The sequence below is a fragment of the Athene cunicularia genome, assembly GCF_003259725.1.
Source record: "Athene cunicularia isolate RWA chromosome 6 unlocalized genomic scaffold, athCun1 chr6_part1, whole genome shotgun sequence".
Lineage (NCBI taxonomy): Eukaryota > Metazoa > Chordata > Aves > Strigiformes > Strigidae > Athene > Athene cunicularia.
The window spans coordinates 12525745-12541389 of record NW_020799105.1 but is presented as its reverse complement, the minus strand read 5'-3'; the positions used below and the strand labels follow the sequence as shown (position 1 = coordinate 12541389).

Here is a 15645-nt window from a genome sequence, read left to right as displayed (position 1 = left end):
CTGTGGAAAAGTCTTCCCAGCTCTCTGTTTTAAAACATTTCAGAGGAAAGCATATTAACTTGACCTGCAAACTCAGATCATTCTTTTGGGTACTTTGCAAAACTTCCTGAGTGGCATTATATCTCTTTGTACCAGGAAACAGTCAACTTTCTGGTGAAATAAACCTTGAACTTGAGCAAGCTTTTCTCTTCTGCCTCTTTCAGAAATAAATAAGCATTTGAAGATGACAACTTCATGGAGCGACCGACTCCAGAATGCAGCAGATCTCCCTGCAAACATGGATGGACATGCTCTGAAAAAGTACCGCCGGGAAGCCTATCACCGGTAAGTTCATGTAACTCCAAAACTGAAGTGCTGCAACAGAGGGAGACAAATTAAGCATAAAACACACATTTCTTGTTTTTTGCTTGTTAGTAAAACAGAAAGGTCATTCTCACCTTCTTTGCAGAATTGTTAGTGCAGGAGAACTCAGAAGATAACACATATTGGCCTGCAGGAATATCCCAACAGTAGAGTTGAGATACGTGTACTAAAGCGGGGGAGGGTGTGCTTTCTTAATGCTGTTGAAAGATTAATTAAAGTTAGATTTTGAGATGGAAGCTTTCAAGTCAAGAAATACTTTGTGACAGAAGTGTTATAGTAATTATTGCAGTGCACACTGGGAGAGCATAGCTGTAGACACTGGGATGCACAAATATGAATAAGGAAGAAATCAAATGGGATCAGAAATTAAGTGCTTGAGAATTATACCTAGTATGATTAATTGTGTGAATCACAGGGTCATATAGGAGCACTAGGCAAGATCTCAGCCTCTTTTTCCATGATAAAGGTGTGCCTAAAACCATCTTTACTATAAAACAATTAACAGTCTAAATAAACAAGATACAGAATAAAAGAAATGTTATCACTCTCATTTTATAGTTTGGAATCAAAGTACAGGCTCTAGATTGTTTTCACAAGATCACATTGGACGTTTGGTTCAGCCAAGAATTTAGCCCACAGCTCTCAAGGTTCCAGACATAAAACATAAAAGGTGGATGCAATCTGTATCCTTATCAGATCTCTGAACCGTTATGGAGATAAAAACAACAGCATCGAGTAATTGTCAGTATTCTGTTTGTGGGAGGTGTATCTTCAAAATTTAGCTTGTTTAATTTGAGAAGTCATGCAGTATGATGATCAGAGTATATTCAGCAGGAGCTGGGGAGACGTATGTCTGATATAGAAACAGAAAAAGAAGTCAAGTTTCCCAACCTCATGCTTAAATGCCATGTTGCATTTGTGATTCATATACGGTGATATTTCTGAGGAAGTGTTTTGGAAGTGTTAGATATCTTTTGATTCTCCAAATGGAATCTAATTAGAGAAAAACGCCTTAGCATCATATGATAGGCCAGATTGTGCAAGTTGCAATGTCTAAGGCTAAGTGATGGCTCCTGTGATGCATTTCTGAAGCTTTCCAATTTCCAGTGAATATGTTTGGCCACATGTCTTAAGTGGTGGCATTATTTGAGTCTGTCTGTGTCAGGTGGTTTGTCAGATATGGAAACGTCTAATGGATGTAACTATATATAGCACATAAAAAGTGAGGGATTTTATGCCATTCCCTAGCAAAAAATCTTCACCTTGTTGAAGTCATTGACAGGTTTACCTTTGTGTCATAATTTTATCTAGGATTTTAGTTCTGTTACTCCTGATTTAGACTGATGAAAATGAAGTCAGGCCTATTTTTTTTTGCTAAATATTTCCTCAATATTTGTTATGGTTAGGTGCTGACAGTCTGCTAAGTGTTGCACAAGATCCAAAGGAGGCAGTACATGTCCTTAAGAGCTCACAAATTCAAGTCTTCATCATGTTTACCCTTACTCATGTAAGAAATCTTTACTTTCAGAAAGAATTTCTATATGGAAGGTGAGAGTACACTCATGTAAAGGAGGGTTTCCCACTGGGAGCTGGGATCTGGTAGTCCAAAATTAGTCTGTGGTACAGTTTAAGTATCACGGTTTAGAAATGTCTTATTCAAAGTATATTGAGCAGAAATGTTGCTAGCACTTCAGGTTTTCATGGAAAGCACAACACTGGAAATACATTGAGGAGAGACACAATTTTGTTTTGAAATTACTATCCTCTTTTTAAAAGAGGGACGAAGGGAATAAGAGAGAGGGAGGGAATGGGAGAGAACGAGAGAACCTGATGCCAAGACTGTAGTATAAATCTGTGCTATTAATGGCTTTGGTGTACTAGTTTCATGGGAGTTATTTTGATAATCCAGTATTGTAAGAATCTGAAACAACCTCATTCCAGAGGCAGTGTTGTCAGATTTCTATTTCTGGTATTTTTTGTGATCTTGGTGTTAACAGATGTGGTGTTACTTGAAAGATAAGTGCAGACTTAACATGATAGAATTTCCCCTTGTTGTTTTATATTACAATTTTTAGTATTTTAATAATTGTTCAGATGTAGAATGTGTGTGCTGGTCACAGTCATCAGTTCTAGGATGTATATTTGTTTCAGTGAGGTCCAAGTATGCTCTGACTCTTGGATATTGCTGAAGCACTGTCAGTTTTATGAAAAAGAGATATAAAAGACAAGGCATTCATTGCCAAGATTCTTTTCTTTCTCTTCTACTTTTCTGTTTTTCTTTCTCTTGCAGTCTCTCTTTTTCTGTCTTTTTCTTCTTGAGCAGCTAAAAACCAGTGAAAATGTGAATCTAAAGTGACTTAGAAACAAAACCAATAAAATGTAACATTGACTTTAAAGCTATTAAATTTTTTTTCCTTAAAGCTGGTCCCAGTGATTTTATGGCCCCAATCTGGAAAGCTGAAGGAGCTTGACAGCTGGGCCACATCTGCAGATGAGCGTAACTGGGGCTAGCTTTTGGTACCAATGTCAGAAGCCCAGCTGGGCTCAAAGTTTTCTAAATGCTGCTAGTAATGCTTGGGTTTCTGAAGTGTGAAATTTTAAAAACTTGTTTCACTGTTTACTTCATGCTTTCTTAAATATCAGTGGAGATATCTAGACCAATTAATTTAACTTAATAGTTTTCATGAACTGTGGCAGATTTTATATGCTTGAATTGTAAATGTTGAAGCAGCATAAAATAAGGGGGAAAGTTTCCAATCCAAGCAAAATAATTTACTTTAAAAAATAAAAATAATGTTTTCACGGGCAAGAAGCTTCTAAAAAACTTTATAAAAAATGAGCTCTGAAGATGCCAGTCTAATAAACATATTTTAATGTGGTCATTCATACTGGGAATGTGTTTATTTAGGTGTTGCACTTCTCATTGTATCATACGTGATGGATGGATGTTCAACATACAGTATCGTTGGCAAAAATCCCAGTTGAGACTGGTTTTACTGGTATAATGCATACTGACTCATAGTATGATGACTATATCATAATCATGTCTGAATGCCATAGGCAAGAATGTTCAAAATCAAATATTTATAGCTGTTTTCTTCTCATAGCTGTTTTCCTCCCTGCTTGGAGTTTTGATCAGTTTGTATAGTCACTTAAGAAATTAAGAGTATCAAGATTATTGATGAATTAAGCAAAGCTTGTGGATATGAACATGTATGCTGTGCTGTAGAGTTCAAGGGCCATAAAAGCAGCATCAAGTATCAGAAAAATCTGTAGGGGAGAAGTGGAGTTTTATCTTCGGGGTATTTCTGATTACTTTAACTAAGACTTTCAGTCAGCTAGTGTTACTATCAGCCACAAACCTCGTTATACAACATTGTTGGCGCCTGTTGGAGGTGAGGTCTAAAGATGAATTAATATACAAGCTACATGTTATTCATTCTCTAGCAGAGGTCACTGGTAAGAGGATACTGCATTACTGTGCAATTGGCAACATACATTTTAACGCGGAAATAAAATGGATGTGTAGCTGTTAGGTGGCGTTTCCTTAGTGTGTGTGGTTGTGAAGCCACCTCCCTCATGCACTGCTTGTTGACTTTTCCGGGTAGAGGATAATCACTAGGTCATTTGTTCTGGAGGAGTACTGTCATTTAACGTGATTGTAATTAGACAAGAACTAGGTTGACTCTGAGCCACCAAATTGCCCTAGTGTCTATTTTTTAACTTGGAGTGAGCACTTCTAGGCACCCTCTGGATTATCTCACATAGCTCTTTAGGGTTTAAATAGCAACCACATCTAGTTAAAGCAAATAATGGAAAAAGTTGGTGTTCCATCCACTCTTGTTACTGACAGTTACCAAGATCCAGGAAACAGGTATTTGTATTTACTTTTATTCTGTGGTTTTGGCTTAGCAGGGCAGTAAGGCTGAGATGGACTTTTTGTTAAACATACAGAATTTGGGATGCTTTTATCATTTTGCATCACAGTAATTTGAGACTTGTCATCCTGAACATGGGGTTTCTGTTGTTGTTTTAGTTTTGTTTTCTTGCTGTTTTCTGACTGGCTAGCACAGGGGATGTGGCATCGTGATTCCTAATCCTAATTCTCCTGCTGACCAGTTATAGACTATTGAATAAATTGCTTCATGTTTTTGTGCTTCAGTTTGCTTTCAAGGCGTCTTATGATGGTAATATAAGTGATTTAAGCTGTTAATATACTGTGAGATACTGAGTACAAAAATGGTATCTTCTTTAATAACAACAAAGAAAAAAACCCCAACCAATTGCTTTTTTTAATTTCTAGGGTTAAAGAGGTATTTTAGTTTGTTTGAATTTGTAAACTCTAGGCTCTTCACTGGTAATCTTGTTTCTTCACTTTATTGATACTGCAGTCAGTGACTGCAAACAGGTAGAAATTATATATAAACCAGGCTATGGGGCTTGAAACTGTTCATCTATTTGGGTAGCTATATATAAAGTCTCTTTAAAATTATCAGTTCATTGAGGTGGCAAATGAGAAAAAATCTTTACCAGTCTGAAAATGCTCTTTTCATCAGACATGTTTGGATAGGTGATGCATGGTATTTTCATGTAACTGTAAATGAGGTAGTTCTATAGGCACTGCTGGCTGTGTTCTGTCCTCATATGTCTTTATGCAGCCTCCTTGGACTCGTGGTGGCATGTGTGTAGCAGAGGACAGCATGTGGCTCTATTTTGCTTTAGTGCTTCGGACATTGGAGAGACGAGGGAGAAGGAGTGTTAAGGCGGCAGAATGGGTGAGCTTATGAGAAAGCAGAACACTTGCCAAATTAATAATAAAGAAATTACATTGAAAATGTCCCATGATCCCTAGCTTTAATAGTTTCACAGAGCAGACGGGTGTTATTTTGGGATGGAATCCATATGTGAGCTTCTTGGCACTTTGCTGTTGCCTGGGAAGAAAACCCAAACAATGGAAACAGAAATGGCCAAGGCTATCTCCTTCCATCTGATTCCTGCTGGATTTCATAGGGAAGTGCTCGTAGTCATGTTTCTAGATGCAGCCTCATGAGACTTTTAAGCTCCAGTCGTAACCTGATTTTCCAGTTTTATGTCACTGTAATTGTGCAAGGACGGTTAGTCTTGTGAAACGGTGGGGCACTATGTTGGAAATGTTATTAGAAGTGACCAGGAAGTTTTGATGCCCTTCTTCTGTCTCTCCTATCTAATAGTGTTTCGTTGGCCTAAAGTCATCTTGAGCTCAAACTATATCTCTAAATACAATTACAAACGTACTGATGTGTCAGAATATTCCTTTTCAGTTGAAGCAGGAATGAAATGGAACTATGAAAATCTAACGTTGTAAATAAAGGGCCAAAATGATATGATAAAAAGTAATATATGGAATGGTCATTACTTGCCTAAAGAGGCAAGACTCAGCAAAAGAATTATTACATTGGTTTAAGTAGTTTAAAGCAGTTTTTTTCTTATCCCCTATAAGACAGGTACCAAAGCATCCAGCACCCAAAGGCAAGACATTTTGATGTATGTTAGTATCCTCAGGTTGCGAACATGATTTGTGCCAGATAAGTAAGGTCAGTGAGGGATTCATCTGAGTTCACTGCTCAGGTGGTGGAAGTCACCTGTAACCAGAACTATAATGTCACGTAGTGAGACATCTTCCCTAAACACACAACATCTGGGGACTAGCTAGTAATACTGAGAGCATCCAGTTGTCATAAGCGTAGTGGGATTTAATGTTTTTTTTTTTTTCATTATTAGCCTTTTTAAAGAGGCTGTGCGCAACTTGGATGTGGAAGGCTCTTACAAGCTAATCTATTTAGTTCCCTCTTATTTCTTTTTAACTCTTCTAGCTTGTTAAAACATGGCACTTGTCCATAAAGTGAAGATTAACCAAAGTGCCTAAACTTTGAGGAGGCAGGAATCTGAGCCTTCTGGCTAGTTAGTCCCTGTTTCGTGTCTGGCTCAAGCCCAACTGTCCACCACAGTCTTTTTTAAACATGCATGTAGGTCATGCTTAGCCATGTCCTACTGTATTTGCTCTTCCACTCAGCACTGTTGCAAGTTTCATTGTATTTGTTTAATTTCTTGTGCAACATACTCTCCTGATAAAGAATGCTTCTTGCTGCAAGGTATTTCTAGACACATTTGGAAAATGGTTATAAAAGTCTGTGTTCCAGAAACCTCACCTCACACTGTTCATTTTCACGCTATGAGGAATTGTGAGCCATGTGCCAAATTCCTCCTTAGCTGGATAATTCTGTGCATTTTTGTTTTGTTGGTCATGTTACAAGAATATTATACATGCAAATTATACAAGCACAGAATGCTTTTGAGATTTTGCACAAATAAAATAAAAACATTTCTCCCTCTCTGCATTCGCTCCTCTCCTGTGTTACTCGGGAAGAGTTGGGATTTAGGTTCCTGCCTCAGAACCGATTGGCAAGAACAGTAACAAAACCGAGATCAGTTCTCTTGTAAAAATATAAATGACTGTGAATTGCAGTACTGAGGATATCAGGGCTCTGTGACTCCTTTTATGCATGCTCAGCAGTTCTTTCTTCCTTGCAATACAACACATTTTTCTCTTATCCAGCACAATTCATAGGGCTCAAAAAGAAAATAAATACTGTCATCATCGAGAGCCTTGTGCTGTAGCCAAGCTGCAGGGTTTGATCTTTTGAGGAAGAACTCATTAGGGAGAAAATGTTTTTCATGGTTTCCCTTAAACAGCTCCTCAAGTCTGTTTTTCTGAAGGTGTGAATCTGGGCCAGGCTAAGCCACCCCAAGTCCAGGCTGCTACCTCCTCACTCCCAGCTCTGATGTGTGCTGGCTCAGGGAGCCGATGAGGCTGGATATGGTCCCTCAACCCTCTTCCCCATAAGCAATAACACCTTGGACCCCTCCAGCCACACTGCACAGAGAGTGCAAAACTGTGGGAGATTCACAGGGATATTCCTCAAAGCACAAATATAAAACTTGGTTTTTCATCAGGAAGAAAAGATGAAGGCAAGAGAAAGCCAGTGTCCTATTTAAGGAGATGCTCTGGTTGCAGACAGCTGTGGAGTTGGGGAGTTGGGTTTAGGCAATACCCACCTCTGCCTCTTGGCACAAGGAATGAAGAGGGTGTTCACATGCTATGCCTGCAGTTTGATTTGTCTTACTGCCCAGTGCTGTTAAATTTTTAGATCAGCTTAACTTTTAACTCCAGTGCTCCTAGTTAAAACGATTATTTTCTGAATGGAAAAAACCCAAAATCAGTGGAAAGAAAAGTATGATTTCTTCTGATCCTGGCAAGTGGAAAAATTATTCTAGATTAAAACTTCCCTGCCTAAAAATGTTGGGGGATTTTAGTTTATCTCTTATTCTGACTTTGTCTTGTCTGCTTCTTTGATTTTTGTTTATCTAGATGAGCTGTAAAAAACTTGTTACCCTTTCCTTAAGGGACCAGACGATCTTTTCTCTCAGGTGTTAGGGTTCTTAAGGTCTTAGTTTTGGTTTTGCTTTATAGTCATTAAAACCAACTCTTGTTATTTCTCTATACCATGTCTTCTGTGGAGACGTTACATTTTTGTAGCCACCATACACATTTGACAGGTATTCTTGAAATCATGCTGAGCATACCTTCGATTAGGATCTAAGCACAGGTTTGAAAAGGGCTAAGTCTGCAGCTTCTGAGAAGCACCTGGCTCTTCCCAGAAACTGTCATGGTGATTTAATCTCAGCTTTTATCTTTAGTTTCTGGGATACTGCAGATATCTACTAGTTTGAGCAAACCCCCTAAAAATTAAGCTGGTCATCTCTGGGAGTAAATATTTCTAAGTATCAACTTAGTCCCTTGTGTCTAGGGGTCACCGTGCATGTGAGATATCTTCCTTTATCAAGATTTAAAGTTGAGGTCCTGAGTGCCAACAAAATAACCCATTATCTGACTGGGCCTTCCCAAGAGAAGTGAAATTGGTTCCAGGGTTTTTGTCACTGTTTAGTCTGCCATTTAATCTGTCAAGGCATATCCAAGTTTAAATTGATTAAAGTGTTCTCATTTCCTGTTCTGAACATGTTGTGTAATAGCCTTCTTTAGCTTTTTAAAATATTTGTTCTGTTTCACTGCAGCACTGATGGGTGAAGTAATTACCACGTCAAATCAGTCAGTGGGATGACCTGAAGTCTGCTAGGTCCTGTGCACTGCTGGGGCATGATTAGACTCCGCCACGTACAGTTTCTAGGTCATAGGCAATATTTACAAGTTGATGGAGAAAGAGATCTTCACCAGCTGTTACCAAGAGGGGGCTGGTATAGTAATTTTCATGTTTTAGTCATAAGACTTATTTTGGAACAAAAATATGCTAATAGAGGTTGTTTGTTTCATTGTCTTTAGTGAACTTTTCCAGATCTTCAGTATCAACACGTGCTAGGTTGGGTTTTTTTTAAGTCCCAGGGTTCAGTTTGTAAATACTCCAAAAGCAAGCAATGAAAAAATGTTGTAGGCTTAGAGATCTTTCCATGGTTTTTAGTCAGTTTGGTATCGTCATAATCTAAACATAGGCATGCTGGACTGGAAGAGATCTCTTCGGTCATAGCTCCCTTGTTTTTGCCTTTCACAGGCACTGTCGTATTATTCTTTTTATAAGCGCATTCAGCTCTGTCTTAGTGCTTGGTTTTTGTCCTCATTTGAGAAACTGCTCTCAAACACTGCAATTCTGAAATGCTTTTCTGAGCTTTTTTAAATTTCCTTTCTGATTCTTGTCCTGTTCAGAAGGACGAAAAACTATGCTCCAGAGGCTAAGCCTAAAGGTCAGAACAAAATTGGACTCCACAGGTTGGACAAAAAAATGTTGCTAGTGTCTCCCAGGGGTATGTTATTCCTTGTTAAAGCTCTCCGCTTGCAGAAACAAACTGCACAAACATGAGATCAGACATCATGTCCTTGAATGTGCTAATTAAATAATACTTCCTTGCATCATCAGCAACAGAACATAATCGTCTTCATTATACAAAGTATGAGACTGCGTTTAGTACCAAATAACTTTTCGTGTTGGCCTCTTGTATGTCAGAGCTATCTTGATGTTAAAAGACAAACACAGATTCAAACCGCAGATTTGGATAATTTGCTCTACCTCCTCAAAAGCCATCTATTTCAGGAGTGAATTTTAGTGGTTTATGATCGCATCTCATATTTCCAAAAGGCATTTCTTTACCAATTTCCATTTTTTTTCCCATCACGTTGTCTTGTTTAGGTAATACATAAATCTGTCAGAAAAGAGCGTCATCTATAACCTCTGAGGCCCCTTAGTGACAAGCCCCATTGTCAAAGGCAGGCACTTTGCCAGGAAACTGTGACTCCCAGAGAGAGTGTGCAAGGTTAGGGGGAAAGTATACTATTGCCAGAGAAACTGTATTCCAAGTGGATTTGTGTGGAACAACAACGATATCCAGTGACTGGTTAAATTAGCCACAGATGTGTTTTCTAGAACACTGTCCAAGAAGATACACAGTACTTTAAGGCTTGGTTCAGACATAATGATCTTCTGAAGTCAAATCAGATCCAAGCAAAATTGCATCGGTACTAGGGAAGCTTTAAAGGAATTGTGTAATATGATTCAGACAAGTAGATGAATCAGACTGCTGCGAACTAAACAAGGAGCACATCGGTGAGAGATGAGGTAAGACGACTTGCATAGAAGTGTGATAGTTTGATGTTAGCAGTTTGCTGTTAAAATCCGAGCTGCAGCAGATTGACAGGGGCAGTTAAATGGGCACGTTACGCCGGCCACCTGCCCAGAATGTGTGTGTGGAGCACAGTCTCCCAGTAGTTTCTTTCAGCTTTTCAGAACATATGTGTGCTTGGTTTTACACTTGCCGTCTCCATTGCGGTATTGCTGTCCCTGTGCCACTCCTCCTACACAGCAGTGCTGCTGATTTCAGTTTTTAAGCTGAGGGCAATGCACTTACTAAATACTTGGAGAATTTTCACATACTGAAATCAGAGTACAGGTGAAGGCTCTGGAACTTTTCTCATACAGGAGAATTTTGTCTCGACATCACAGCTCGAGCAGTGCATGGGATTTCTGTCCGAGATCGGTGTTGAGAAGCTCAGCTTCCATCCCACAGCTGAATTCCGATTCTCATTCTTAAGGTTCAATTAAGACAGACGGTGGGGAGAAGTCCTGTTGAATTGCAGATCTGCTATATGGTTTAAAGTTCTAGGGAAACATAAGCAGCTTAGTTACTGTAGTAGTTGGAACAGGAACCAAGAAAAGCTTTTGTTGTATTCTCTGACCTGTTTCTTTATCATGTTATTTACTTAAACTAAATTGAATATGGTGTATTAATATTATGGAAGTATCCAGCTTAGATTCCTACTGCAATAAGCATTAATAGTAAAAGTGGAATTTTAAAATAACATTTTTGTTGAGAAGTTGCAGCGGAGCTGTAAGTAAAAATTTTCACAATAGAAATAACGTTCTTGTGTATGAAAATTCATCTCAGTTGCTGTTTTTCAGAGCTTTATTAAATGCTTTTAATGCTATTGGTGTAAATGTGGAAATGGATCTGTTTAGGTTTGCTTTGAATTTCCAGGTATAGTTCCAAAGAGGGATCAAATGCTGTGAGTTTATTCACAGAAATTGTATATTCTTTTCCTTTCCTTGTTACCTCTTTGTAGAATTTGTTTAAATCAAGCAAAGTGTGTTGCTTCCCACCCTCTGCTTCCAGTTTCCTCTCACTTGAACTCTGAATTCTGCTTCAGGAGATTTTGCACTTCTATTCTTAGGAATTTTTGCAGGTCACATGCAAACTCTGTAAGTGTGTGCATGCATGCGTGTATGTCTTTAGACAGCATACCAATAATTAGAATAACCTGCAAAGTCATGGCTTTGCTTCAGGACAGCTCATGGCAAAAAATGAAACATGCCTTAGTTTTCAGGTATATTTTCTGATTTTTGACCTAGGAGAGCCAGACATTCTGGCAGCTGGCAGAATGTGTTTGTTCTTAAACGTGTTTATTTTGAAAATTATCATACCTGTGTCTTTATTTCTTTTCTCTTTACAGGGTCTTTGTAAACAGAAGTTTAGCCATGGAAAAGATAAAGTGCTTTGGTTTTGATATGGATTATACACTTGCTGGTGAGTATCTTAATTTTTTTTTGTCACTGACTTAGTTTGAAATATTGCCTCTTAGTGAGCAAACAAGAGGGGCTACTCCAGTTAGCAGGTGTTTCTTCTATTAGATACATTGTTCACTATTCATTGCACTTTCATTTTAGGTGTTTCCCTTAAATTTATTATCTGCAAGCTGTATTTGGTCACAAGTCATGTTGCTGTAGTACAGTTTCAAGTGATTATGGGAGTTAAGGAAACCAAAGCTTAATAAGTCTAATTACTTCCTTAGATTCCACTGTATTTTGATATTGCCCCTGGGACAAGCTTGGCTTTCTATAACAAGCTGATTTCTTTCATCCCTGGTGCATAGCGTAGGCTAAATCTTTAGCCAGCAGGTTTTCCTGTGTCCTGGGAGGGTCATTTTTGAATAGGTTTTTCTCTTCCCTGCTCCTTGGTTGGCCACATCAGTGACTCATTTTTAAAAGCGACAAGGGAGGTGGAGTCTCTTGTGTCAGCTGAACAAGTTAATTTAGAAAGCTTTACCCATTCTTTATGGCAGATAGGCTTTGGGAGGTTGCATAAGACCTTTTAGTTTCATAAAACTTTTTGCATGACTTCTCCATCTTTCAGATACTCAACAGGCAAGTTTTCTGAGGCTTTTGATGAAGGGGGGGTAGCATTACCGTTTTCTGCATAATCAGACTTGCATGATGTTATGTATTTTAAGGAAGAAAGAGATAAAAAGCCCACTTCCACTTTCATAGGCTATAGTATCGCATAGGCTGGAACAGTGGATGTCACGTACAATCCTGCCTTCTTTCTCATTACCGCTTCCAACGTTGTGGATAAAAAGTTCATATCATTCTTGATATTTCAATTTAGAATTGTTGTGAATATAAACTGAGAAAAAGTGAGGTAGAGTGTCAGGGTCACCTGGTAACAGATTAATGCAGTATGTCAAATATGGTCATCTGGGTACTGTGTCTTTTGAGAAGGAATGAGAGATGAGTAATGTGGCTAGGGACAGTGTGAGGATCACAGGAGTCAGAGTCAATGGCTAAGCAAAGGGCAAGAAGGTTTCCGTGGTTCAACATAATGCTGCAAGGAACAGTTTTGGAGGCTGTGGAAGGTAATTGAAGTTTATGCTTAGATCACTTGCTTTTGTTCTTTTAAGCAGTTATCCATGAGGCAGTAGTTATACATAAAAGCTTTTGTGGTTCAACACCTTATTTATACATCTGTTTAAAAAAGTTCCTGCCACTTTTTAAGTCCTGAAGTGTATCGTCATTAGTCTGTGCTGGATCTGGCATGCTTTCAGTGTTTGTGTTTCCCAGCTGTGACAACCTTGTGGCAGTGCCTTTAAGGAGCACAAAACAGTTGTTCAAGAACAAATGCTAAAAAAAAAAATAAAAATTGGGGGTTTCACTTCTATAACAGAAAAACAACTTCTGTGCTGTGCCTTTTGCAAACTGATGGTATTTCCCAAGGACTCGGGTGATCCCAGTGGGGCTGGCTTTTATCCTGACAGAAGGAGAGCTTCAGCACTATCCTCACTTCTCTGACTGTTCATTTTACTCGTGTTGCTTGTTCTTGTAAACACAGAACAAATGTGTTGTTATCCACAAAATGATGCTTGTTTTGATGAGAGGAAAAAATGTGGATGTTTCAAGCATCCTAAAATCAATACCCAGGGACATGGAAATCTGGGAATTCCAAGGCTGGAAAATACAGTTAAGTTGTCAAAGTTGGTATGTTCAGGGAAGTTGTGTGACAGGATATGGTGCAGAAAAAGAAAAGGGATGTGGTCCGAGCAGAAAGGTAGAAATCTGGACTGCACTTGGGTAAGCTGCTCTCTTACGACTTTTTCTGTGGTACAACAGAGGTAATACTTGTGAATCATTTTACAAGGAGTTGTGAGAATGTAATTAGGTTGGAAAGCCTTTTGCAGATGAAATGCATTATCTGGTAAGTACTATTTCCCTTTTTTTTTTCACTCAACTGGGAAATTAACATACAAAATTACCTGTTTGTCGTCTTATGTCTCAGAATCATCCTTTCTTCTCCATGTGGGCTTTTGTTATCTGACCATTATTTGCTATATATTTAACTGTTGCACACAAGAAAAAATACTTATTCATTTCAAGGGCTTTAAAGAATAGTGTTAAAATATGATTATAATTCATTAATTGGAAATTATAATTAAGAAGTGGGGCAAGTGAAGTATTACATTAGTATGTTGTGGTGCATTCATTAAACCCTGACCTGTTTTCTGTCTGGGCATGTTATCTCTTACACACTCTTTCACGTGGACATGCTACTGTTAAGGAAGAAAAAACAATGTAAAAAGCTATAATAGTTTATCTGTAATTTAACATCTGGAAAAGGTATCTGCATACCAGATGGTGCATGCTGAGCATAAGCCTTTTGGAGACCGTGCAAGACATGTAAATGGATCAAGGAAGAAGAACGGAAGCATGTCCAGTGTCATCAGATCCTCATCTGGTTTTCTGCATTTGTACTTTCAGATATAGCTAAGTCACTTTTCTGTAAAGTTGTTTAAAAATATCTCAAGCACAATCTTCATATTCAATGACTGAAGGTGGTCACAGCCATTGACCCTGCCAAAAACTATATGCCACATCCTCTCCCCACTCTGTGTTGTGAACTTTCACATCAGAAATAAACTGATGACATTCATCCTATAGCTGACAGTCATATGCTTTGACATCTCAGAATAAGAATGTTTACTTTGGAACATCTTGAATTACCTATCTTGTGAAGAGGAGGCTGTGGTGTCAGTAAAAGAAAACACACTGCCACTCCTCTCTCTTTTTTTCTTCCCAAATTAGTGGCCACTGTAGCACCAAAAGTGTCACTTAGGAGGTGGTTCATTACCAGAGGAGTCAGAATCACTTGACTAACTTTGAACTTTAGAAGCCTGAGACAGTTTTGTTCTTGTACTTTATGAGTTTAAGAACACAAACCTACTTACAATAACACTGTTTTCTGTCTAGAATAATCTAATTTTGGTAGGGACGTGGCATTTCCATTTTGAAGTATATTGTGACAGCTACTACACACATGCTGCAGTGATCATATGTTCTACTACTAGCATGACTGAGAATGTCAGCTTGCCAACTGACAGTAGTTTTAGTATCATCATGTTACATTGTACATAAAATGTGATTTAATGCATTGTTTTATAGAGTAGTATTTCTTAGCCTTAATAAATTAAAGGACCACTTAACTCAGAATTTAAAACATTCAAGGCTTTCTGATAGAGCATTGCCACAGTGATTTTGTTTGCTTTCAAGTCAAGATTAGGTTAAATTTTGAATTCTTGTTAATAACATCTCCATTCTCTTATTGTGTTTGTCTCTTCCCTTGCATAGAGTTGAGAAATACTGTTAATGAGTGGGTTGGGCAAACAAAGTCTTTTTGTCTTGAAGAAAAGCGCCTGAGGGTTTTAGCCTTCTCTTCTGAGAAATTATAGACATTAAATTGCTGAATTTGTAGCCACTGTGATTGCACCTAGAATTAATTGTGACTGCTAGGAGTCAAAATGAAATTAAAGCAGATTGAAATAACTCTCACAGGTTTTAGATGCTTTGTTTTCCAATCAAGGATTGATGTTGCATCCTCATGGGGTGAATAAGATCTCCTATATGTATGTAAACTCCCAGGTCCCCCTAGGTTTACATGCTGGATGCACTAATACTAGAGACTCAGAAATCTGTGTTGTATGTGAAACTGACTGTCCCCTTGCTATTCCATCTGGTTTGCTTGTGTTAGTGAAGCACATTTAGAACATAAAAGAATGTTTCTTCTAAGCTAGATGTTATTGGGAGGAAAGTTGAAGGAGCAGGAAGAACAGCAGGGTTTGACTGTGGCTTGCATGCATAGTTAAATAGTTGCTGCTCAAAATCTTGGACAGCTTGACGCAAGCAAGAGTCATCAACTATTTCAGCCCTTGCTGTTAGCAGAGATTAAGACAAGTTTCTGGAATGTTACGCAGCCATTGCCCCAGCAGCCCTTCGTTCTCTGTCACTGACCTTGCTGCCTGCCAGGCAGGGAGCGAGGCCCATGCTGATTGTCCAGGGTTCCCTTGCTCCTTGGAACACAACGGTGTTGCAGCAGGATCTGCAAATACCTGTGAAGGGCTGTGTTTGCTGGCAGGGCAGA

The 15645-nt window shown here is 38.6% G+C and overlaps 1 protein-coding gene across 5 annotated transcripts in view; it reads left to right on the top strand.

Moving 5' to 3' along the window:
* NT5C2 (5'-nucleotidase, cytosolic II) overlaps positions 1-15645 on the top strand; it is a 59764-nt gene that overhangs the window by 18088 nt on the left and 26031 nt on the right. For 2 of the 5 annotated variants that reach the window (XM_026851249.1, XM_026851250.1), the window contains exons 2-3: positions 204-324; positions 11414-11487. In XM_026851249.1, the coding sequence (XP_026707050.1) occupies positions 224-324; positions 11414-11487 (175 nt within the window). In that variant the 5' untranslated portion in view covers positions 204-223. Of the gene's footprint in view, positions 1-203; positions 325-9883; positions 10026-11413; positions 11488-15645 lie in introns of those variants that run through there. The other 3 variants (XM_026851253.1, XM_026851252.1, XM_026851254.1) reach the window with 3 other exon arrangements.